The 22870-nt window shown below is 38.8% G+C and overlaps 1 protein-coding gene across 2 annotated transcripts; it reads left to right on the top strand.

Moving 5' to 3' along the window:
* Window positions 1–12099: 12099 nt before the first annotated feature.
* On the top strand, window positions 12100–17555 carry LOC149819829 (TPR repeat-containing thioredoxin TTL1-like). 2 transcript variants are annotated; one of them, XM_089982046.1, is made up of 8 exons: window positions 12100–13375; window positions 14361–14556; window positions 14646–14830; window positions 14907–15240; window positions 15613–15817; window positions 16660–16766; window positions 16934–17050; window positions 17286–17555. In XM_089982046.1, exons 1-8 carry the CDS (start codon window positions 12438–12440, stop codon window positions 17316–17318), a joined length of 2115 nt encoding a protein of 704 aa, XP_089838172.1. In that variant the 5' UTR covers window positions 12100–12437; the 3' UTR covers window positions 17319–17555. The 2 variants fall into 2 exon arrangements, with proteins under 2 accessions (XP_089838172.1, XP_089838171.1); XM_089982045.1 differs by having other exon boundaries at window positions 16934–17555.
* Window positions 17556–22870: the final 5315 nt, after the last annotated feature.

The following is a 22870-nucleotide window of genomic DNA, read 5'->3' as shown; positions in this document are numbered from 1 at the left end:
AGCAAACTTATTTGGATAAACAATTGAATCTATTAAAACAAAAATTGTTTGATTGTTATGCAATTTTGAACATGAAAGATGCAAAATTTTCTCTTGGCTAAGCAAGAATTAGTTAATTGAATCATTTTTTCAAGGTATCAAAAATAATTGAATTCTGATATATGATTGTGAAGTTATGGCTTGCGCAAGTTGACTATATGAAATGCTATCCAATTTCAAATATGATTTAACCTAAATATATGTATAGCACAATTTTGAACAAATAATATACATTAATTAATAGTAATGTCAAGAAAAAAAATACCTCTCATCAACTAAACTCTCAAATCCATGTTGATTGAAAAAAAAATAAGTCACAAAGTTAAATAAACTTATTTTAACTTGAACAAGCATAAAAAAAGAATTTGGTTAAAACTTTTATGTCCATGCACACCGTACAGACTTGAGTTGGACTCATGGTTACATGGCACAAGACTATCCATAAGGATTTCTTCATTGTTCCTTTTAAGTTGAGATTCTTTATGTATATAGTATAAGGACTCAATAAAAATGAGTCAGAATTGATTCCAACCATCATACACACTTTCTTAATTAACAATATCATCATTTATTAAATATTATTTTTAATTAAAATAATATAAAAAGCCAAATTTAACAAATACAATAATGATAACATGTCCCAAAAACAAGATTTTACAAAAAAATTGTTTGGCAAATCACAACTTTAACTTAATAAATACATAATTATTAAAAATACTAACTGAGATCATATTAAAAGCATGCTAAAGTTAAGCACAAGCTAGAAACATACTAAAGTCTTGGGTTGGACTCATGGTTACATGGCACAAGACTATCCATAATGATTTCTTTGTTGTTCCTTTTAAGTTGAGATCCTTTATTTATATGGTATGAGGATTCCAGTCTTTCAATGAAAATGAGTCATAGTTGATTCCAACTACCACACACACTTTCTTAATTAACAATGTCATTATTTATTAGATAATATTTTTAATTAAAATATTATAAAAAGCTAAATATTAAAAAATATTATAAAGTTTTACACAAGACTATTCATATTAAAAACATACTAAAGTCTTGGGTTGGAGTCATGGTTACATGGCACATGACTATCCATAAGGATTTCTCCATTGTTCCTTTAAAGTTGAGATCCTTTATTTATATAGTACGATGACTCCAGTCTTTCAATGAAAATAAGTCCCAGATGATTCCAACCACCACACACACTTTCTTAATTAACAATGTCATTATTTATTAGATAATATTTTAAATTAAAATATTATAAAAAACCAAATTTAACAAATACAATAATGATAACATGTCCCAAAAACATAAGATTTTACAAAAAAATTGTTTAGCAAATTACAACTTTAACTTAATAAACACATAATTATTAAAATACTAACTGCGATCATATTAAAAACATATTAAAGTTTTGCTTACCCATTACATAGACATAAGATACTAACATAGGACTCATTGTCTAAGACCAAAGTTCACGTGATCCATCTATCTCAAATATTATTAAGGAGTGTGGTTATTAACCATTGCCTCTCAATAGAGTTACTTTTTTTGAATTTGTAACTTGAAGAAACTACACTCGACACAAAGACCTAGTCACGGTGGATCAACCTTTCATACCTATGGTCGTCGTGCTGGCAACGTAAAACTTTGAGGCTAAGACCCTTGCCCCTGGGGCATATGCTACGCTTTGGCTTGCGTAGAGGTGCAACACCCATGAGCATTGAACCTTGACTGCCCGTCTAACGGCCAAGGCCCCACCCCACTATGCCAAGCCCCCTTGTTATTATAACATACATGTAGGTTTTAATACCTTTAAAACTTAACTGCTTACAATGTGTCAAAACTTTTATGACTTAAAAATCTTATTTTTTATCCAAAAAAATATTATCAAAATCATGATTCCTATCAAATAAATTATGCAGAGTACATCTATATGGTTTGATTGAGAAGATGCAACCTACAACTATGATTTTTAGTATTTAAGATTAGGTATTGTAGTGTTACTCTTAAATATAATTCACTTTTTGGCATGCATAGACAGCCCCACAAGACACCAAGGTGAATTGGAGTATACATGCTTCAGTAGATTACACATTATGCACGTTTCTTGAGTGGCTTGTCCCACTAAAAACACATGAATGTTTGTATGTGGGTGTAGTCTGTACATGTGCTATGTTGCATGTCACTATACATTAATACATACAGTGGTATAGATGTCTCTTAGGATTGGTCTTAGTGCCGTAAATCTGGGTGGTCTGGTCCTGAAGTTTTACCTCACAGCAAGGTGGGCCCATCAAGTGACCTGGAGCTCTATGCCAGTGGCAGAGTTAGGAATCAAAATTAAGGAGAAATTGACCAGCTGGCAGAGAGAGAGATGGGTGGGATTTTAGGAGGCACAACATTTGGGTTAGGGTTAAGAGCCCCTGACTCATATGCACCTGTTTTATGCCAAATAACTCAATAAATTAGATGGGTCTTTAGGGATGGCAGTGGATCAGGGGAAAATGGAGCCTCGCCCCGCCCCCCGCCTCACTCTGTTTGGACTGAGGATGAAGGACGAAATGAAAATGGAGGCGGGGATGAAAGTTAAAATCAAAACCCGTATGGGGATGGAGGCAGGGATGAACTTATGCACCCCGCCCTCAATCCCCGTTAGTAAAGTAATTAAAATACCTTTAGGGATGACAGTGGAACGGGGAGATTGGGCCCTGCCTCCCACCGTTTGGATCAGGGATGAAAGACATGAAACGAGGATGGAGATCCTATGCAGGGATGAAGGTGAGAAGATTGGATTTTTAGACAGGGTGAGGGTGGGGACCTTGTCCCCTGCCACTATCCCGGTCCACTGCCATCCCTAGGGGCCATCTTGAATTATTAAAAACACACACACGCACAAAGTATCACCTTTTGTTTTTTTGTTTTTTTTCAAAAGATGAAATTTATCCTTTGATTGAATCTTTTTTCTTGTTAAATGGCAGTTAAAGCAAAAGTTATAGGCCTATAAGATTTTTTTTTTTGTCTATAAAGCTTAAAAGGGATAGTTAACTTAGGGACCTATCCTAGGTTGCCCAAGTGGTCAAGGTGATTCTTAGAAAGATGATAGAACCATCTTAACGGGTATTGATTCTCCCTGGGATCATACCAGTGGCTTACCTAATATATAGGTTTTCTTTGTGGGCTAAGACAATCCCTTTGGGGTTTACTATCTATGCGGGGGCTGTTTGTAAACTGGTTCCTTGTCAACAAAAAGAAAAGAAAAAAAGGAGAAAGTAGTTAAGTTATAATAACTGTGTGTCTTTGGGGGTCATTGTTTCATGATTTCATCTCTCTTCAAACCCGCCTTTGGGGTTATTGATTCATGATTTCATCTTTCTTCAAACCCGAAAGCTTACCTCAATTCTTAGTCAAAAGATATGTTTTTTAAATGCAAACTGGGGTTAGGCAGACCCCACCAGTTATTATTTAACGTACCACTGGGTTTTGAACCTCCCACCAACACCAACAAGGAGACGTGCATTGACAGCTCCTACCAACCACGCGGTTGGTCAAAAGTTCTTTTAAATTCACAGTAAAGTAAATAAAATTAACTGATAAAGACGTAGATGGCACTAACTTTTGGCACTGTTTTATGTTTTGGCCACGACTGAGAAAATATGACGAACGTGGCCAACTTACTTTTTTCTTGATGGGTTTGCCCTTTTATCGCCTGAAAAATTAATCTCGCCTGAAAAACCAAGCGCTTTGATTGAAAAAAATCATGCACCATGTAAGTTCTAGCATGAAAAAATCAGGCACCTTTATCAAAACTTACAAAGCACCCAATTTTTTGGGACTATATCATGTCATGTTTCTAGTTCGTGGTCAATTATGGTCATTGGCCGAAAAATCAACTTTGAAGACAATTGACATTGTGATCTTCTTGATCGCTTATGGTTGATGCTGTTTAATTAAACTTTAATGCTTTTTCACCTTTTGTTTTCTCATAAAAGAGAAAATATATCAGTACCTTTTTATTTTTCCTGTTGCCTGTTAAGGAGTTTGTTGTTTCTCTAGACAAGAAGTCATTAAGAGTTAGAAAATCGTTTCTTAAGAAGTCATTGAGAGTTAGAAAATGGTTTCTTATGGGTCACATTGGTACCCACTTGCTACAAAACAAAAGGGGAAAATAGACTTTTAAGGCTTTTCCTTTCTCAAATTCCAACTAATACCAAAATCCATCATTTATCAGCCATGAGAGAGAGAGAGAGAGAGCCGAAAAGCGATCAACGTTACTTAAAAGTGAAACTCAACAAAGCTTTGAGACCCACAAGCACAAACACAAACACAACAGCATAACATGAGAACACCAATAACACAAAACAGAACACTCATTGAGGACCACAAACATCTATATGAGGATCGGTTTGTGGCAGAGGCAGGTCTTTGAGATATATGCGTAAGATAGCATACACATCAGAGATGTTCAGGTGGGTCAGGAAATCTGGAGCTTTTAATGGGTCAGGACAAAGTCATGAACCCAAAATGTTTGGATCTGATGGTACTCTAGCGTCCATCTCTGTCGGATCTGGTCAACTGCACTTTAGACCAAAACTCACAACAAAAATCCTAAAACCTACAATTTTAAATTTTCCTTTGATCCATCTCTTGTGGTTTATGAGCTCCAATTGGATTTTAACGTGGTAAAAAGAGTAATAATGAGTTGGATCTGAACATGAACATGATCAAATTCATTTACCAGAGAGAGAGAGAGAGTATTTATGCTTCACTGCAGCATAGTGACAAATCTCACCATACATTAAAAGTTAAAAAACGGTAATTTCTCGTGATATTTTCAAATTCTCATGAGTTTTTCATCAAAAATATAAATATCACATTTTAAATGCAATATTTGTGTCTTATCGGCCATTTATCATGAAAAAATGTGTGCCTTTTATTTTTTATTTCCTTATAAAAATGCCTTTTATAATTTTAATTTTTTTTATTGCCAAGATTTTGCCTAAAAAATGTGAGATTTTCAAAAAGTTTTCAATTTCTTGCGAGTTTTGGGATGCATATATTTTGCCGTTTTTAACTTTTGTAACTATGCAGCACACCTACTTATTACAAATTGACCTACAAAATTTACTTTTTTTTGTAACGTATACATACAGCACACATGTAAATGATTTAGCTTATTAGTTTACAGGAAATTATAATTTATCTTTGGAGATGCTGCTGGGTTGGACAAGTCGGATGGGGTCGGTTCGGGTCTATACCCATATCTGGATCTGGGCTGGATGATGATTGGGTAATGACAAACTTGAAAACCACTGCAAGCTTTGATCAAACACTCACACTAGCCAGTTTTTTATCTTGAATCAGATTCACACGTTTGATTCCGGCCATAATCCAATGCGATGGATTTGAATTGTCAAATTAGATCTGCATCTTGGACTGATTCACATGTTTGGATCTGGCCGAGATCCAGTCGATTTGAATGCTAAAGAGAAATAACAATTTTAGGCTTGCAGCTGTACTACTGGCCAAAGTCCAGGTTGGATTGGATCCAATTCATTTTTCACATTGGGTGGGGTTAGGCCATGCATCAGTTGATGAAAACACATGCACAGTCCATAGAGATGAACAGATATTTGCTCTTTTGGGTGTCATTGTGATGGTGGTATTTGCTCTTTCCAGCTCCAGCCAGCCTCCACCCTTCTGTTGGTAGTGATGGCACTCTCCAACAAGACTCATGTCAGCCCCACCATCCTATTGTCAGCCCCACCATCCTATGGCCAACTGGTGCCTAGATTGCATCCATGTTTCTTGTTTAGTAAGAAATGAGTTTTGAATCATATGATCGTGACAAGTAATCAGGTTTTTCAAGAACTTTAAAAAATTAACCGCCCACAAAGTATCAAAGTTTCACAAGTCAAAAAATCATATTTTTACATCGGTAAAATATGATCTAAGGTTCAATTTTTAGCAAACAAATCATGTTGGATTCATCTATATGGTCAGATTGAGCCGATACAAGTTGCACCTATGATTTTGAGTTCAATAGTTTCATACCTCTCTCTCTTATATATATAGAAAAAAAAGCTACTAATGAAGGTACGGAACTAATGAGATAAAAATCATAGGTGCAAGTTGTATCGACTCAATCTAACTACATAAATGTGTTCAACATGGTTTGTTAGCTAAGGATCAAGCCTCGATTGTGCTTTTCTAATATAAAAATATGATCTTTTGAGTTATGAAATTTTGGTACATTGTGGGCCACTGATTTTTTGATCCCTTTAAAAATCTAATTACTTATCATAATCACGTTATTCAAAATAAGTTTTCTACTAAACAAATGATGTCAATCACATGAGTAACATTTGATCTACAAAAAATTAGAATTTTTGAAGAAAAAAATGATTTCTACTCATCAGTTCTTCACCTTCATTAGTAATTTACTATATATATATATATATTACCAACATGTGTAGGTATAAATGCCTTTAGATTACCATTGGGCATGTTGTTCTGTTCTAGTTGGACCTCATGGATGAATTCAGTATGGTCAAAACCCTAGGAATCGATATTTGAGTTGTGCTTCTATGAGCTAAAAACATGATTTTAGGTGATATGTTGTTTCAACCAAAAAATTTAATATTCCATTTCATGATATTCATCTCATATAGATATGATCCATCAATTTTTTTATCGTTGAAAAAAAGTTGCACACAAGAGATATTGCTCATTTTAACTCATTGATACTGTTTTCATGTCAACAAAGCCACTTGTCTTTTCTCACTTAAAAACTAATTTTTCATGCCATTTAAACATGGACAAACATCCTGCACTTTTATATCTATCATACTTTAAACAATTTCTCTCTGTGACTACCTCATGATCTTAGTAAAATTAAGTACCCAAATGATAATAAATGTGTGTGACACCAACAGGGACTCTCACGTGGTTGGTAGGAGCTATCAGTGCACGTCTCCTTGTGGTGGGATGCTCCAAGTTCAAAACCCAGTGTGGTATGTTGAATAATAACTGGTGGGGGTCTGACTAAAAAGAAAAATATGTGCCTGAGATCAACGGGGGCTCCGCATGGTTGGTAGGAGCTATCGGTGCACGTCTCCCTGTGGTGAGACTTTGCAGGTTAAAAACCCTACGTTGAATAATAACTGGTGGGCGTCTGCTTAACCCCAGCTTGCCTTTAAAAAAAAACGTTTTAGAGAGAGAGCTAATTAAGTGTGAAATTCAAGCATGCACTCACGCATCGATCAATGCATGCATACACTACTCATAGGGATATGAACTGATTGGATTTTATCTAATGAATCTTATTCCATTTATTCAAATTTGGTAAGCCAAAGCCATATCCGATTATGATCAGATGCAGGCATGGTGTTGACTTTTTGCTGCTAAAATCTGATTAACTAAATTTGATGGACATCCTAATCTGATTACATATAAAAAAAAATAGATTTGGTATGAGCTTTTCATTATGTGTATCCAGATCTGGTATTAGCCACAATCGACCCGAATAGGAACCGTCTACACCCCTAAATGTGCTAACAAGTGTTCATGTACTTTTAGCTTGGTTGTCATGATCTACATGTGAATAATGCATGCTGAAGTTAGGGATGCAAACAGATCTGAATTGGAACAGCTGAATGCATGAGGAGTTGGATCGGGACCGGAACCAAAGCAGTACGTAAAAAATTACAAAACCTACATCCTGGATCAGACCCATTTTCATCCCTAGTAGAAGTGCATGTACCATTAAGGTCATTGTTAATTAATTAGCAAGTTTCTAGAGGAAATCCATGTTTTGAAAACAATTAAGTGCAAATGTCATATTAATCCTCTCCTTAAGTAGCCTTCAGAATAAGAGTACATTTGGACATTACATGAAACAAAGTTTACGAGTTGCAAATTATGGAGGTCATTCACAAGGTTTTTTCTACTATATTGGTGATCAAATGTACTATTAGTTTATTCTTCACTTAGGGTTCAATGTCACACAGACTCGTCCTTTTGGCGCTGTGCCGCCCTGTGCCACTCGTGACACGACCAGACACGCTATGATACTGACATTGGACATGGACCCGAACAAATATTATTTTTATTTTAACAATTTTTAACAATATTCTAAAAAATACATTGTTATATTTCAAATATCAAGAAATGAAAATCGACAAAATACAAAACCTACTAAATCAAACATGATAGTGGATTTTCTTTGTTTTTCTATAAATTTTGCTAACCAGTGTAATCAGTTTTTTAGTTATGTAATCAGTTTCTTAGTTACTTTTATATGTTAATTTTATATTTTTTAGTACTTATTTGAAATTTTCTATTTCTTATTGGTTGTTACTTCATCAATAAATTAAAACCTTTCTTTATTTATTTATATTTTTAGATATTTTTTATAAATTTTTTAAAGTTTTCAAAAAAAAATTGAGACTTATACTTTACGTCTCGAGGCATACCCCTCACCTCAGTTTTTGGTGAAGCGTCTGGCTATGCCTCAACACTGCTCACCGGTAAGAAACCCCTTCATTGAAACTCATAGGGAGAAGTTGTTTTCACCAAACCTAACCTCATGGATGTATTCAATATGTTCAAAACAGTAGGAATCGACTGTTGAATCATAGTTTTTTAACGTAAAAATATGTTTTCTTGAGATTTAAAAATCCAGTACATTATAGACCATTGATTTTTTAACTCTTATAAAATCTGATATATATCTCAAAAAAACATGATTTAATGGCTAGTTTCTACTAACATAGTATGGAGATCATGTCTAAAGGGTCAGATGTGCAAAAAAACTGATAAAAATAAAAATAAATATTCACTAATGGGTTCCTTACCCAAGAGGGTAGCAAACACTAGCCCTAAATACCACTATGTTTATTTACTAAAGATTGCGGTTTACATGGAATCAATTTAATTAGCAAAATTTCTTTTTTTTAATTGTCAAGTTGTTGTGCCATATGAGTTAGTGATATTTTTATTGCTCTAAAGAACATTTAAATCTGAAAAAGGATTCAACTAAAACATTTTTTCAATTGATCAAATTTTACAAAATCGAACTATAAGTTTAAAATAACTTAACTCCTATGGTTTTATACATGTTTTTTTTAAAGCAATTTAAGATGATTTAGAAGATAATGTTGTTCGAGACCTACACTCTACTCTTTCCTACGAGCTACAAAAATACGAACAAGAAATCAGACCAAGTTCGGCCATCCAATCTCGCAAAATCAAGGATGCACAAAAAATTAGCAACATTTTCTGACTGCTGCTAGAGTGTGTGAACCGAGATTTTTATACATAGTGATGCAAACATATGTTAAATAGGGTTTTTTTAGTGCAGTTCCTTCCCCCAAGATACAATAGCCATGGCGATCAGAACGGTGCACTTCGATGGATCGTCCTTCGAAAATAGCCTCTACGAACCAATGTTGCAAAACAACCCCTTTCGGGATAACTCAGGAGTCGTGACCCGTTATCATTTCTCATAACCCGTATCCACAGAAACTTTGGGTAAAAAGGTATTTTGGTCTTGATTGGATATGGCCCTAAAAAGCCAATTACCCGACCTAGCAGGCGGGCATGCGTGTGTGGTAGTCATCCCAACGCCTTGTTTTCAAGAACAAGTGTAAAAGTTAACCCCACAACAAACTCTAACACAATCAATATGGGACTATTCAAAACCAAACATTTTCCAAAAGCTAAAAACAACCCCACGTTTCTTCTTGGAATTTTTCTCCCCTCCCTTCTTGCACCTAACAATCTATACCGTCATAACAAAAGAAAAACTTAGAAAACCCTATTTAACATATTTGCATGATTTCAACCAAGCTAAATGGGGTTTTCAGATTTTTTTGGTATTTTTTTTCAGATTTTTTTGGTATGTTCAGTAGGGTCAATTTAACAGGAACTAACGACGAAAAAAAACATCATACGAAGAACCTAGAAAATTTGCAAAGATTTGCCTAACCTTGATTTTTCGACCCTTATAAAATAAAGTACGTAGACTGTACAATCATAATTAAAAAATAAAACAAAAAAAATCTCCATAAACCCTTTTATAACGTTTACATCACTCATATCGAGTTTATCAAATATAAAGGTATTTTTCATCAATATTATGACTTTTGATAGAAAGAAAAAATCTAGAAAAAAAAGGTGGTGAGCTGGCAGCAAGGGGTATCAACTGTCGGGTTTGGTTCGGACTCAGGTAGAACTAGACTTGGACCAGATTTTTGGATATGGTATCGGGTCAGGACCCAGGTTTAATTGCGTCCACTATAAGAAAAAGCATACCCGGACCCGATAAGAACTACATGAACCAAACCCGGACCGTGTTAAAACTATATTTTTTATCATTTTTACGTTAAAAAATTAAGGGCCTTAATAAGAACTTGTTTCGGGTAGGTCTGATATAAAATTTCACAAACTATATCCGAGTCCATCTATTAATGGGTCTGAACCCGAGTCTTCTTATCTGTCACCATACCTGGACCCTATACGGTTTGGTTCGGGGTCGGGTCCGGGTAAACCAGGCCCGTTGACACCCCTAGAGGCGATACGTGAGTCCCGGTCATCATTCATATGCGCCCAAAGAGAACGTGGATGACAGCTGAGGCTTGGTCAGCGTCTCGTCAACCCGAGGCTTATCCCCCATACCCACCGGACGGAATATCCTTCTCCGATAACTTCGTCATCTCTCCGTTACTCCTGCTTACCTGGCGGGACGTCTGAATCTTCAAGGTTTTTGGCTAATGGTCCAGCTGGAGCGGCACTCCGCACATGGCCAGCTACTGCTCCATCGTTTTAGAGAGAGAATACTTTTTTATTCCTAATATGCCCTTCTCACCCTCCCCCACGCAAACCCCAGCCCCAAAGAAGCTTACTCCGTAAAAAAAGAGAGAAAATTCAGGTGTTCTGAAATTTATATTTTAGGGGAGACTTAGGATAGAGCCCTGACTTAGGAAAAAAATAGAGTCCTTTGTAAATCAAGCAATTAGATTCTATAAAAAATGCATATTTGCCCTCCTATCCTAAAAAGAGGTTGGGAAGCAATGGTTTTTTTTTTATGTTGATGGGTATTATGGGTAAATAACGCGTATTTCTCCTAGAGTGGCATAAGTTGTAAATTGTATGAAAAGAAGGGACGGTTTATCGACCATTTCGGAATGATGTCAATATCGTTAAGATTGGGGGTAGTTTCGACCTAAAAGTAATAACGATTCCATTTGGCGCAATTCGAAGAAAGTTCTTTTTTTCATCTGCGCGGGCAATTGTCTCAGTTTGAAATGAGTGGTAATTACGTCATTTTAACGCTTTCGGCCTCTCTTTGGAAGCAAATATTGACAGTGGGGAAGGGGATGCCAAGATTACCCCTGATCGTTTTCAACAACCCCCCGCACTCTCTCCTCGACTTTTCCGTGGTTTTCTTTTTGAAAGGAATGAGATGAATTTTTTATAGGACGAAAATACCCACAACAGATACCCGTGTTCGCCAGTTCGGACCCTGGTTGAACGCACCCGGAGCGAAAAATGTTTACCAAGAAAAGCCCAGTCTTTCAGACAAGGACGAACATGCCCCTACCGTCCCATCCCGTTTCATGCGTAAATGACTAAACCACCCTTAGGCAGTCACCTTAAATCACGCTACGAATTTCCTATGTGCGGAAGACAATAAAACCTTCTCCAGGGATATTTTTGTCATTATTCAGGAGGGCGGCTTGGAATACTCTTGGCTACTGTATTATTACACAGTACAGTGGGAGGGGTATTCTGGTAATCCATGCGACGAGCAGATCGAATCGACTTGAGATTCGTATCGGAATATCCCGATACGAATCAATTGAGGGAGCCTCGTCAACGTGGAAGGCAAACCCCATCGTCGCCTAATAATTTCTGCTCCTTGGAAAAGACGAACGTATCCCTCTAGTCGAGAATGGAAAACTCACCGCTATTAATTGCCCAAGGGAGATGAGGGCTTTTTTCGTCCCAAAAATAACTCAAAAGGTCAAAAAACAATTAATTTAATAAGAGGACAGAGGCAGGCATGAAGAGGGGGCGAGGTGGGTGGAGAGAGAGAGAGAGAGAGAGGGGAGAGTGGTCTAAGCGAGACCCTTCCCCTGTTTTTTTTTGTTTGATTTCTTTTATTTTTGTTCGTCTCATTTTTGTGGGTTTCTCGCCTTTTCTCTCTCTGGTCTAGCCTCCTTTGGTTTCTCTCTCATGTCTATGAGGAGTCGGGCTAAATCTTCGTCCTTCTCTCGTCTCTCTCGCACTACATATTCTTGATCCGAGGAGAGAGAGAGAGAGGTTTTCTGTTTCCCGACAGGAGTGGATTTTGTTTTTGGTTAATTTGGTTGATTGTCGTGGTGGGAGAGGGGGAGATGTCGCACTCCGGGGACCGGAGACCACGATGGCCGCCAGCGAACCAGAGGAGGGCGACGACTCCGCCGCCACCACCGCCACCACCGCCACCGAGGGAGCTGGGCCTCGAAGCCCTAGCGGACGACTTCCGCGCCGCGCTCTCCAACAAGCCCGACTCAATCGACCTGAGCCTCGGCTCGCCGGTGTCCCCACTCCTGACGCATTCCCACCCCAGCGGAGGCGGCGCCACCACCAGCTCCTCCGGTTCCTCCGGCGCCCCACCTCCCAGGAAGGCCAGCAACAGCAACTCCGGCGAGCTCTCTGCCGGGAGCAGCGGCAGCTCCGGCGGTGGCGGTGGTGGCGGCAACAGCCCTACTGCTGAGAGCGTCCGCAACTCCGGTAGATCTGTTCAGGCGGGGAACATCCTTGGCGCTGCTCCTGCAGCAGAGACCCCTGCTGAGGCGGCCTGCGCAAGGAGGCAGGTCGGCCCAGCGGCCACTGGGCTGCTGATCCAGTCGGGGAATCCAGTGAGAAGCAGCTCACCGGTGACACCGGCGAAGATGGGACGAAGCGACGTGCTTGGTTCTGGGATGGGGAATTATGGGCATGGGAGCGTAATGCGGGGTGGTGGGAGGCAGGGTGACTCTCCGGCGTCCGGGAATATCCGGCTTGCCGGGAGATCGGTGATGGTGCGGCGGGAAATCGAGAACGGCGACCCGGAGGAGGTGAAGAAGGCAGGGAACGAGCAGTACAAGAAGGGGCATTTCGCGGAGGCGCTGTGCTTCTATGACCAGGCAATAGAGATCTCCCCGGAGAATGCTGCTTGCCGGAGCAACCGGGCAGCAGCGCTCGCGGCGCTGGGGAGGTTGATGGAGTCAGTCCGTGAATGCGAGGAGGTGATCCGGCTGGATCCAAATTATGGGAGGGCGCACCAGAGGCTGGTCGCATTGTATCTCAGGTGAAAATTTTGCTCTGTTCTGATTATTTCTTGATTTTTTTCGTGGTACTCTCAGTTGGAAAAATATGTATTTGAGCATTAGAATTATTTATATCTTTACTGTAGGAGTTGTGTTATGGTTAACTTATAAGTTTGGTTGGGAGAATTGTTGATCCTGGATCGAGTCTTTTGTGTGAAATATGTTTCGTTTATTCTGTGCACGTCCAGTCATTTGCCGGATGCCAACCTCTTTTTGTATCATGATTTAGTTAAAGTGCACTGGTTTTGCTGTTGTTCTTGTTTAAAGACAATCATTTGAATTTGATTCGAGGAATTTGGTTTCGTAATTGTGTTTTATAAGATGGTCTGATTTTTAATTTTTCATCAGATCATAATTTCCTTCTACTGCTCTCGATCTACGTTTGTCAATTGGTTTGGTTGATTTCAATTAGCAGTATGTTGCTGCTATAGGTTGTAATTATCTGTCATTTAGCTGTTCTTGCTGGTTTCAATTCATGGTCATGCCTTTATTATTGATGCTCATGCCTTTTGTTGAAATTTTCTAGAACTTCAGCTGAGATTGGTTCAGAAGTTCTAGTTCCAGGCTCTCACTATTGAGTTGCTTGAGTAAGTCTGGTTTTCATTAATCTTTCCCTGTTGCGCATGGTGCTTGATTGATATTGTGATGGGGCCTTCTCTTCCTCCTAGTCGATTTGTTTCTCTTTGAATACATGACTTTAGCTTCATGTTTTAATGCAGTTCATCTGGACTTTTTATTGGGTTTGCTTTTGGGCAATGAATTTTATCATTCTTAACCGTTTCGAACTTTCGGGTGAATTTTGCTTTATACAATTGCTTATGGCTTCATACCCTGCGCTCATGCTTTTGTTTTCTGAAATGACTACTTAATTGCAGCATTTGTTTTGCTTGAATTGTTTATTAATCGCATTAAGACTATTCTAGTATGTGGTTCAATTTGTTTATTTTTATGTTATTCCTTATGCAGATTAGGACAAGTGGAAAATGCAAGAAGCCATATTTATTATTTTGGTCATCAGCCAGACCCAGGGGAGCTGCAAAAACTGCAGACTATAGAGAGGCATCTAAACAGATGTTCTGATGCCCGGAAAATTGGTGACTGGAAGAGTGCTTTACGAGAAGGTGATGCAGCCATTGCTGCTGGAGCAGAGTCTTCTCCTCAAGTAAAATTCTCTCTCTAGAATGATATTTCAAATATTTTTCCCATAGAAAGCAAAGAAGCGGTGTATTTATATGAAATATGTATTTGCAGCTATTTGCATCCAGAGCTGAAGCTCTGCTCAAACTTCATCGGCTGGATGAAGCAGATTCAGCTCTATCTAGTATACCCAAGTTTGAATCAACCCCACCTTCCTGTTCGCATACCAAGTTCTTTGGGATGAGTGGTGATTCTTATCTGTTTTTTGTCCGTGCACAGATCGAGATGTCATTAGGAAGGTGTGTTTTAGATCATAAGCTCTTGCTTTAGTTTTATAATTCCCAATGTTTAGAGCACATTGTATATCTGTTGCAGGTTCGAGAATGCAGTTTCAGCTGCTGAAAAAGCTGGGCAATTAGATCCGCAAAGCCATGAAATTTCAGTAGTGTTGAGCAAGGTGAGAGCTGTGGCCATAGCTCGAGCAAGAGGGAATGATCTTTTCAATGCTGGAAAGTTTGCTGAGGCCTGCTCTGCTTATGGGGAAGGTTTAGAGTATGATCCATCCAATCCTGTCCTATACTGCAACAGAGCAGCTTGTAGATCAAAACTTGGGCAGTGGGAACGGTCAATTGATGATTGTAATCAAGCTTTGAGAATTCAGCCCAATTACACCAAAGCCCTTCTTCGACGAGCTGCTTCCAACAGCAAGGTAGTTTCTAGTCTTCTATTATATTCTTGTTCTATCTTTTGTACATTGTTTGGAACAAGGGATTATCTGCAAGTCATCTCAAGTTCAGTGGATTGCTATTGGGGTATTTGGATTTTTTTATCTTGAAACACTTGAGGACTTAACTTCTTAGTAATTTCTCCATTAGTTACAGACCAGTGTTACCTTCCGCCTGAAGACAATCTTGGTAAAGATTTTTGCGGATAAGCTAGGACCGCTTTGAGTGACTGCATGCATGCTATCTTGGTTGACTAGTTTGTTCTGTCTATAGTACTGTAATACTGCATCACTTGCATGATTACAAGTCAAGTTTGATGCTGATGCATTCATGGGGTCTGGTTGTGTGGGTTGCAGTTGGAGCGATGGTTGGAAGCAGTTCATGATTATGAAGTGCTGAGGAAAGAATTGCCAGATGACAGTGAGGTAGCAGAAGCATTGTTTTATGCCCAAGTTGCACTGAAAAAGTCGAGAGGTGAGGAAGTCTACAACATGAAATTTGGAGGTGAAGTGGAAGAGATTTCTGACACTGATCAATTCAGAGCAGTGATTTCCTCACCTGGTAAGTATGCTCTGCGTCATACATATTTTACCCAAATGTTTCATCCTTGTTTAATAGGATATGAACATCGTAATTGAACTTCTGAATGATGAGTAATATCTTTAAGCTATGGATGAACATCCAAATGAAGCTTATGTCATAGTTACTCTGACAGGCAGCTTTCTTTGTTGTTAAGTAACTTATTTTTGTCTATTAATGGACTTTGAACACTGCTTCACTTGACAAACTATGATCAGTGCTGCTGGCAAAGTGGGAAAACCTAGGGGAGTAGATCAGAATTTTTTTAACTGAACTAAGATGCCTTACATGTAATTTGAGCTCTTTTAACGCAAATTTCTGAACGATCATGTGTATTGCCTCAAAGTTTATGTTTGTACTTGGAAGACTAGCATTCATATTAGTAACAAAAAAGGTATCCCACCAAATAATGTGGAACTCTAATTTGCAAAAGTTCTTATTGACTTTTTTTGGTGAATATGAATGAAGGAAACATAATAACTTGTTTTTGTATGAGTCCGCAATGAAATTCTTTACCTTGAAACATTAGGACTCTATACCTCTCTGATGATCTGTCGGCAATTAACTGATTGCAAGTTTCCCTGAGATAAAAGTTTTTTGATGCCTTTATGAAGCTTGGATCAAGAGCTGACAGAATCCCCCCCCCTCCTCTAAACTTTTCACTATTTCAAATTTTTCCAAAGGAATTAGTGCTAAGCTTGAATTTCTGGTCTTTTTTTTCTCAACATTAAATCGATGGCTAGACAAAGCATAAAATTGTTGGACATCCTCAAGATATCATTATGCAGTATGCTTATTGTCATGACATGTATTCTCATTTCCAGGAGTTTCAGTGGTGCATTTCAAGGGACGCTTAAACCAGCAATCTGAGCAGATGTCTCCACTTGTGGACACACTTTGTGTTCGGTACCCATCTGTTAATTTCCTCAAGGTAAGTTGAAAGCCCTGTAAGAGACTCTCGAAAAGAGAGTTCAGAGCTTGTACATGTACATGATTGATTTGTGATTGTGCACTGCTACATAGTTTCTGTTGAGTTCTCTATCTTGTATAAGAATTTCAATTTCCTTGCTTACTATGTTATTGTCTTATTCAATAAAGGTGGATGTTGATGAGAGTCCAGCAGTTGCGAGATCAGAGAATGTGAGGATCGTTCCTACCTTCAAAATCTACAAGAACGGAAGCAAAGTGAAGGAAATGGTCTGCCCAAGCCTGCAGGTATTGGAGTATTCAGTCCGGCATTACAGTCTCTAGAGAATTCACTCATTTATTTTTCATTCTTCCCCTCATCCTTTGGCAAGATTCTTAAGTTATACATCTTGTCACAAGCTCAGCTAGATGCTCAATAATTCTTCGATTCAAGGCCAGAACTGAAAGATAAGTTTCCATTCAGCCTTACCATTCTTTTCATTTCACTCACCTTGTCCTTTTTTCTTTTCTTTTCCATGATTAGATCAGCCCTTATTCTTGTGCTCGCTTATCTTGAGAAGTTCAGTGAGACCATATATCATTAATTGGCTGGAGAGAGAGAGAGAGAGAGAGAGAGAGAGATTGGTTGGTGGAGAAATGTGTACATGTATATATTGATATACATATTGGAATCCATGATAAATTTAATCTTTGCTATTCAAATTTTTGTTCTGTTGATTGCTGGTCAGTGGAGAGGATTGATGATATGTTGCTGCTGCTACTGAAATCCTATGAAATAAACAAAGTTTGAGAATTCTCTGCCATCTTTCATCTGATTGGTGCTTGCAGTCCCTGTTGGTGTTCTTTTTGCCTTTTTCTCATATGGAGGTGTGTCTGTATAGGCATCGTTTTCTACCATGGGGACGCCCAGACCGTCCAAGGTGCTTTCTGCAGGTATAGTTTTCATCTGCAGAACAGTCACAGATGGTCTCATCCTTTATTCAGCTTTTTTTTTGGGTCAACACTGCTGCCATAAACCAAGCTTTTACGAAAATGACCTTAGTCGGTGCTCAGCTGACTCACGTAGGGTTGCATCAGTGATGGGCCTTGGTGGGACCCATGTTGCCAAACCAGCCTATTTAACTCGAATAACTCAGTTACGAATTGTGAAGGACTTGCTAGACCTTGAGGCTCATAGATGAGGCTATATTCCCTGTTCAACGTGCAATTCAACCGACCTTGACGGGGACTAATCATGATTGGTACCCTATCTCATGCCCCTGGTCGGTAAATTGCGAAACCCAGAACTATTTGACCTTCACCACGGGGACAAGGCTGAATGCTTGCTCATTGGGATATCAGCCATTATCACTTCATGGATTTGAGATGTGGGATATCTTAACCAATTATATATATATATATAGGATCGCTCGAAACCTATTTGGTGCTACACTGCGTGCTAAATGGGGTTTTCAGCTTGTCTGGTGCTTTTTATGTGGTTTTGGCCCTATAAATGTGTTGGGCATAATCGATTTGCTAAGAATTCACACTTGGATCATGTGTTTTTGATAAAAAAAAATGATGTTTGGAGCCTTGAAATTTTACAAAGATTTTGGACTGTTGATTTTTTGAGCTTTATCAAAACTCACCCATGTGTTCGAATGAAGTGCTTCAAGAGCTGATCCCTATAAAATCAAGTATTGTACTGTTAGAATTTAAAAATAAAATGAAAAAAGCCTGAAAACCTTTTTATGGTTAACCCCAAATGGGTTTAACACAGACCCATTACTCTCTCTATATATAATTGGAAAGGGAACTGTTCAATCAAAGGAATGTTTCAAATCTACAATCAGCGATGATCAATGTTTGAGCATCTCCTCGATTGGATCTCATATATGTGCTTTTTATAATTTATTTAGTAATACATATGTTTTACACGAAAGCTTTATGATATATACTCATGTTTTGAAACATAAAAAAATGATGAATTAGGATGCATTTAAAACTTTATAATACAAAGTATTATAGGCTGGTGATTTTTATTTTTAATGCTTTCAAAACACATCTAAACATTGAAAATTAGTAATCCAAAACATGTATCTCGTTTAAAACTCTATTGTTAGAGAAATAACGCTGTCAATTATCAGGGTTGTATAGGGATGGCAGTGGACCGGGGTGGGGCGGGGGACAAGGTCTCCACCCCCGCCCCGTTTCAAAATCCGAACCTTCATCCCCGCCTCCATCCCCTGCACGGGGATGAATTTCAATCTCCACCCCCGCCTCCATCCCTGGTCCAAATGGGGGTGAGGCAGGGCCGCGTTTGCCCTTAGTCTATAGTCATCCCTTAAAGGATTGGGGACAGGGTGGGGATTGGGACGGGGAAAAGCTTAAGTCCATCCCCACCTCCATCTCTGCATGGGGATAGATTTTAACCTTCATCCCCGTTTCATTCCCTTCATCCCCGGTCCAAACGGGGCGAGGAGGGGCGGAACTCCGTTGTCCCCCGGTCCACTGCCATCCCATTGTAGATTTTGAACTTTTCTTTGATTGGACTGCCTCTTCCACATATATATATATATATATATATATATATATATATATATATAGAGAGAGAGAGAGAGAGAGAGAGAGAGAGTTTCAGTTGGGCTCATTTTTTGTTGAGTTCCAAGTTAGGTCTTGGAAAAAAACGTTGTAGATGTTTTTTATTGAATTTGAACCTGATGTGTTCCCAGTTAATTGATATTTCATTTCTCTGAAAAAATAAGTGCATGAAAAATACCAACTCAATGTATGTAGGTTAATGAAAATGGAAAAATCTTATATATATCATATAAATAAATAAACGGGTTGGGTTTGGTCGTCTGCGATGGTCAGAGACAAAGGGTAAATAAATGAGGATGTTGGCTTGTAGCAATGGAGGGTGCATTGATTGTCATGGGTTGGGTATACTTGGGATTTAATGTCCTTTTGAATGCCAACCCCATGCTAATTATTCGTGTTTGTTTGTTTTAGTTTTTAATTGTTGTTTATTCATACCGCGTTTTTATTCAATAATTTTTTCTGAGGATCCTATAGCTTGGGGAGAAAACTGCCTTGGTTTCAGTGAATTCAAAGTTTACTGCAGCTGGTTTTCACACGATGCTTTAATATTTAAAAGTTAAAAAAGACAATTAGTCTCTCTCTCTCTCTCTCATATTTTTTTTAAAGGCAAGCTGGGGTTGGACTCCGACACCCACCAGTTATTACTCATCAAACCACACTGGGTTTTGAACCTGCAACGTCCCACCAAAAGGAGACGTGCACTGACATCTCCTACCAACCACGCGGAGCCTCCGTTGGTCTCTCTCATATTTTACACTGCACATACTAAGCATCTTTGTCTGCTGGTTGGGTAGTGTCTCTATAGTACTTGTGTGTTTGAGCATCTCCTGGTGCTGTAGGATGGAGCTTTTAGGTGAATGATCAATGTTCAAAAACTGTACTAGCATTGTTGCTTGGTTATTCATTACAGTTAAGAAGTGGTGATTGCTGCTGCATATTCCTAAGGTTTCAGGCCTTTCTGGGTGGGTTTGTAGCCATTGGATTAGTCTCATGTTTGGCAGCAAAATCTTGTCCATTAGCTCCCTTGCCCATTAAGAAGGTGCCGTTTTTGGCTTTAGCGCACTTGTGACGCCAAAGGTGTCTAATGTAGGACATCTGGGAGTAGGGATGCAAATGGGTCGGATCCAAGGTGGAGGTTTTGCAATTTTTTGGCTGTTCCGGATCTGATCATTCTGATCAGAATTCCCATACATGTAGCTGTTCCGGATAAGAACCATTTGCATCCCTATATGGGAGAGCATGGATAGTCATGCATCATCTTAACCATGTGCTAGGGCAAGCTTGGGTTGTTTAGGCTCAGCTTGTTAGGGGTACAACCTTGCTCATCATGAGCCGACTTGTTTTCTTAAAAAAAATTGGGTCTTAAAGTGTTTTTTAAAGCTTGATAATTTATAAATATAAAATGTATGTATAACACCTATAATATATATTATATATGTATAAAATATGTAATACATAAATATATAATATGTAAAACAAGCCAAGCCCAGCGGAGCTTGCCATGTTCTTGCTCTGCTCATTTACCCAAACGAGCTGACTCGTAGCTCAGCTTGCTGAGTTGAGTTGAGCAGAATGGCGAGCTGCTCGTCTTGTGAGTAGGCCCCTAGTGGGCAAAAACCACGAGAGCCTTAACTATTAATCATCAAGCAGTTTCAGTTAGAAATTTGTAACATTTGGAATTTCTCACAGAGTGCATCTAGAGGTAATAATGTGATTAGTATGTTCCGTATTCCGTTTCTTTTAAAGTATGCTCGTATCTAAGGAAGCACAAAAGATTGTTATGCTTGGTTGGTGGCCGAACGTATTTAACAAAAGGGCGATGAATATATATATAATAAGGTCCTGATCTCTGTATTATCATGGATTTACCAATTCTTGCATTGGACAAACGCCAATAGTATTTCAGATTCAATTATTATTTGTTGTGTGCATCAACAATACTATATAATTCTCATCAGTGCTGAGATGGACGAGGCACTAACATGTGCTTCAGATTCTCTCACCATTCACAGTATGCTCATCAAACCCACTTGGCAAGTTCAGTCTGGTTTGGATCGAGAGATTTGTGAGTCTAACAGTTTCATTCAAAGGGTATCATGTGCATATTACGTTAGTCATTGAGACAATGATAGTCATATAATATGATAAACTTTTAACCAAATTGTGGCTCCCCATATTGGACCCATGGCGTAGATAAAGAGGTCTTTTGTGATCTTTCAGTAGGAGGTCCAAGGCATGGCAGCCTGCAGAGGAGGGAGATCAGGTGTGATGTGATTGCACTACAACAAAAGGGACTCTTCACCTTCCTGCCCATGCATAGCCTTGCATCTTCTAAAAAAAAATGCCCTAGGATTAGCCAAAGTTTGAACTGTCACTGCAAGTGCCTACATCCAACAATGGCAATTTCCTTATTTGTTGTAGTGACACTTTGGGTGTGCGGCTGCACCTGAGCTGCTGTAGGGCTTCTCAGCTGACAGGCGGGTACAGTAGCACACTAAAAGTGCACAATCACATTGCACCTAATCCTTCCTTGCCCAGAGAAGGGCACAAAGGAAGATCCTTCTTATTCCCATGCAGTTAGGGGTGGCAAAATCTGACACTACCCGCCAACCCGACCTGCCAACCCGCTTCTTAGCCGGGTTCGGGTTTAGCTTAAATGGGTTCGTGTCGTAAACAAGTCGACCCGCCTAACCCGTTTATTAAACGGGTCGGGTTCGTGTTAGGGGTATGCCAACCCACCAACCCGTTTAATAAACGGATTAGGCGGGCGGGTCAACCCATTTACACAAACCCGTCAACCGTTTATATTTAAAATGGTTCTTTGGGATGATTAAATTCGTAGCCCATTTGTAATTCAAACTGGTAATCGTGTCGGCCCATTTTAAATATACACGACACTTTTAAATATTTAAAACCCACCCTGCAGAGGTGACAAAACTTGAGAGCAATAGCATTAAATGCGAGAGAGAGAATGAGGTAGAAAGTTAATCACAGAGGTGACAAGACTTGAGAGCAATAACATTAAATGTTCTCATCTGAAAAAAGCGTTAATTTTTTTTAACATCAAATCAAGCTAAAAGTATAACTCGTTTTAATTTCCTCTTACTTAAAATAACTTTCCCTTCTTATTTCCTGCTTGCAATATTTTTTAACGGAGAGATATAATCGTGTCGGGTTGACCCGACCCGTTTATTAAACAGATTAACCGTGTCGGGTCGAGTTACCCGTTTAATAATTGGTCATGTTCTTGTTTGCCACATCCGACCCGTTTAATAAACAGGTCGGGTTCGTGTTGAGGTGTTCTGACCCGCCAACCCAACACGATTGCCACCCCTACATGCAGTGACAGCAGAAAAGCACTTATGATAATCACTATGATTGCTTCTATAATGGAGAATGTGCAGCCATATCGTTTGTTTTACAAATCAGACCCTACAAATGTGATTTCTATAGTTTATTTAGCTAAAAAAATCAAGTTTTTGTGATGAAAAGTTCCATCCAAAGCATGGTTTTAGTAAACAGGCAATG

This window comes from Nuphar pumila, chromosome 12 (genome assembly GCF_984573655.1).
Source record: "Nuphar pumila chromosome 12, dmNupPumi1.hap1.1, whole genome shotgun sequence".
NCBI lineage: Eukaryota > Viridiplantae > Streptophyta > Magnoliopsida > Nymphaeales > Nymphaeaceae > Nuphar > Nuphar pumila.
This window is presented reverse-complemented; position numbering and strand designations above follow the sequence as displayed.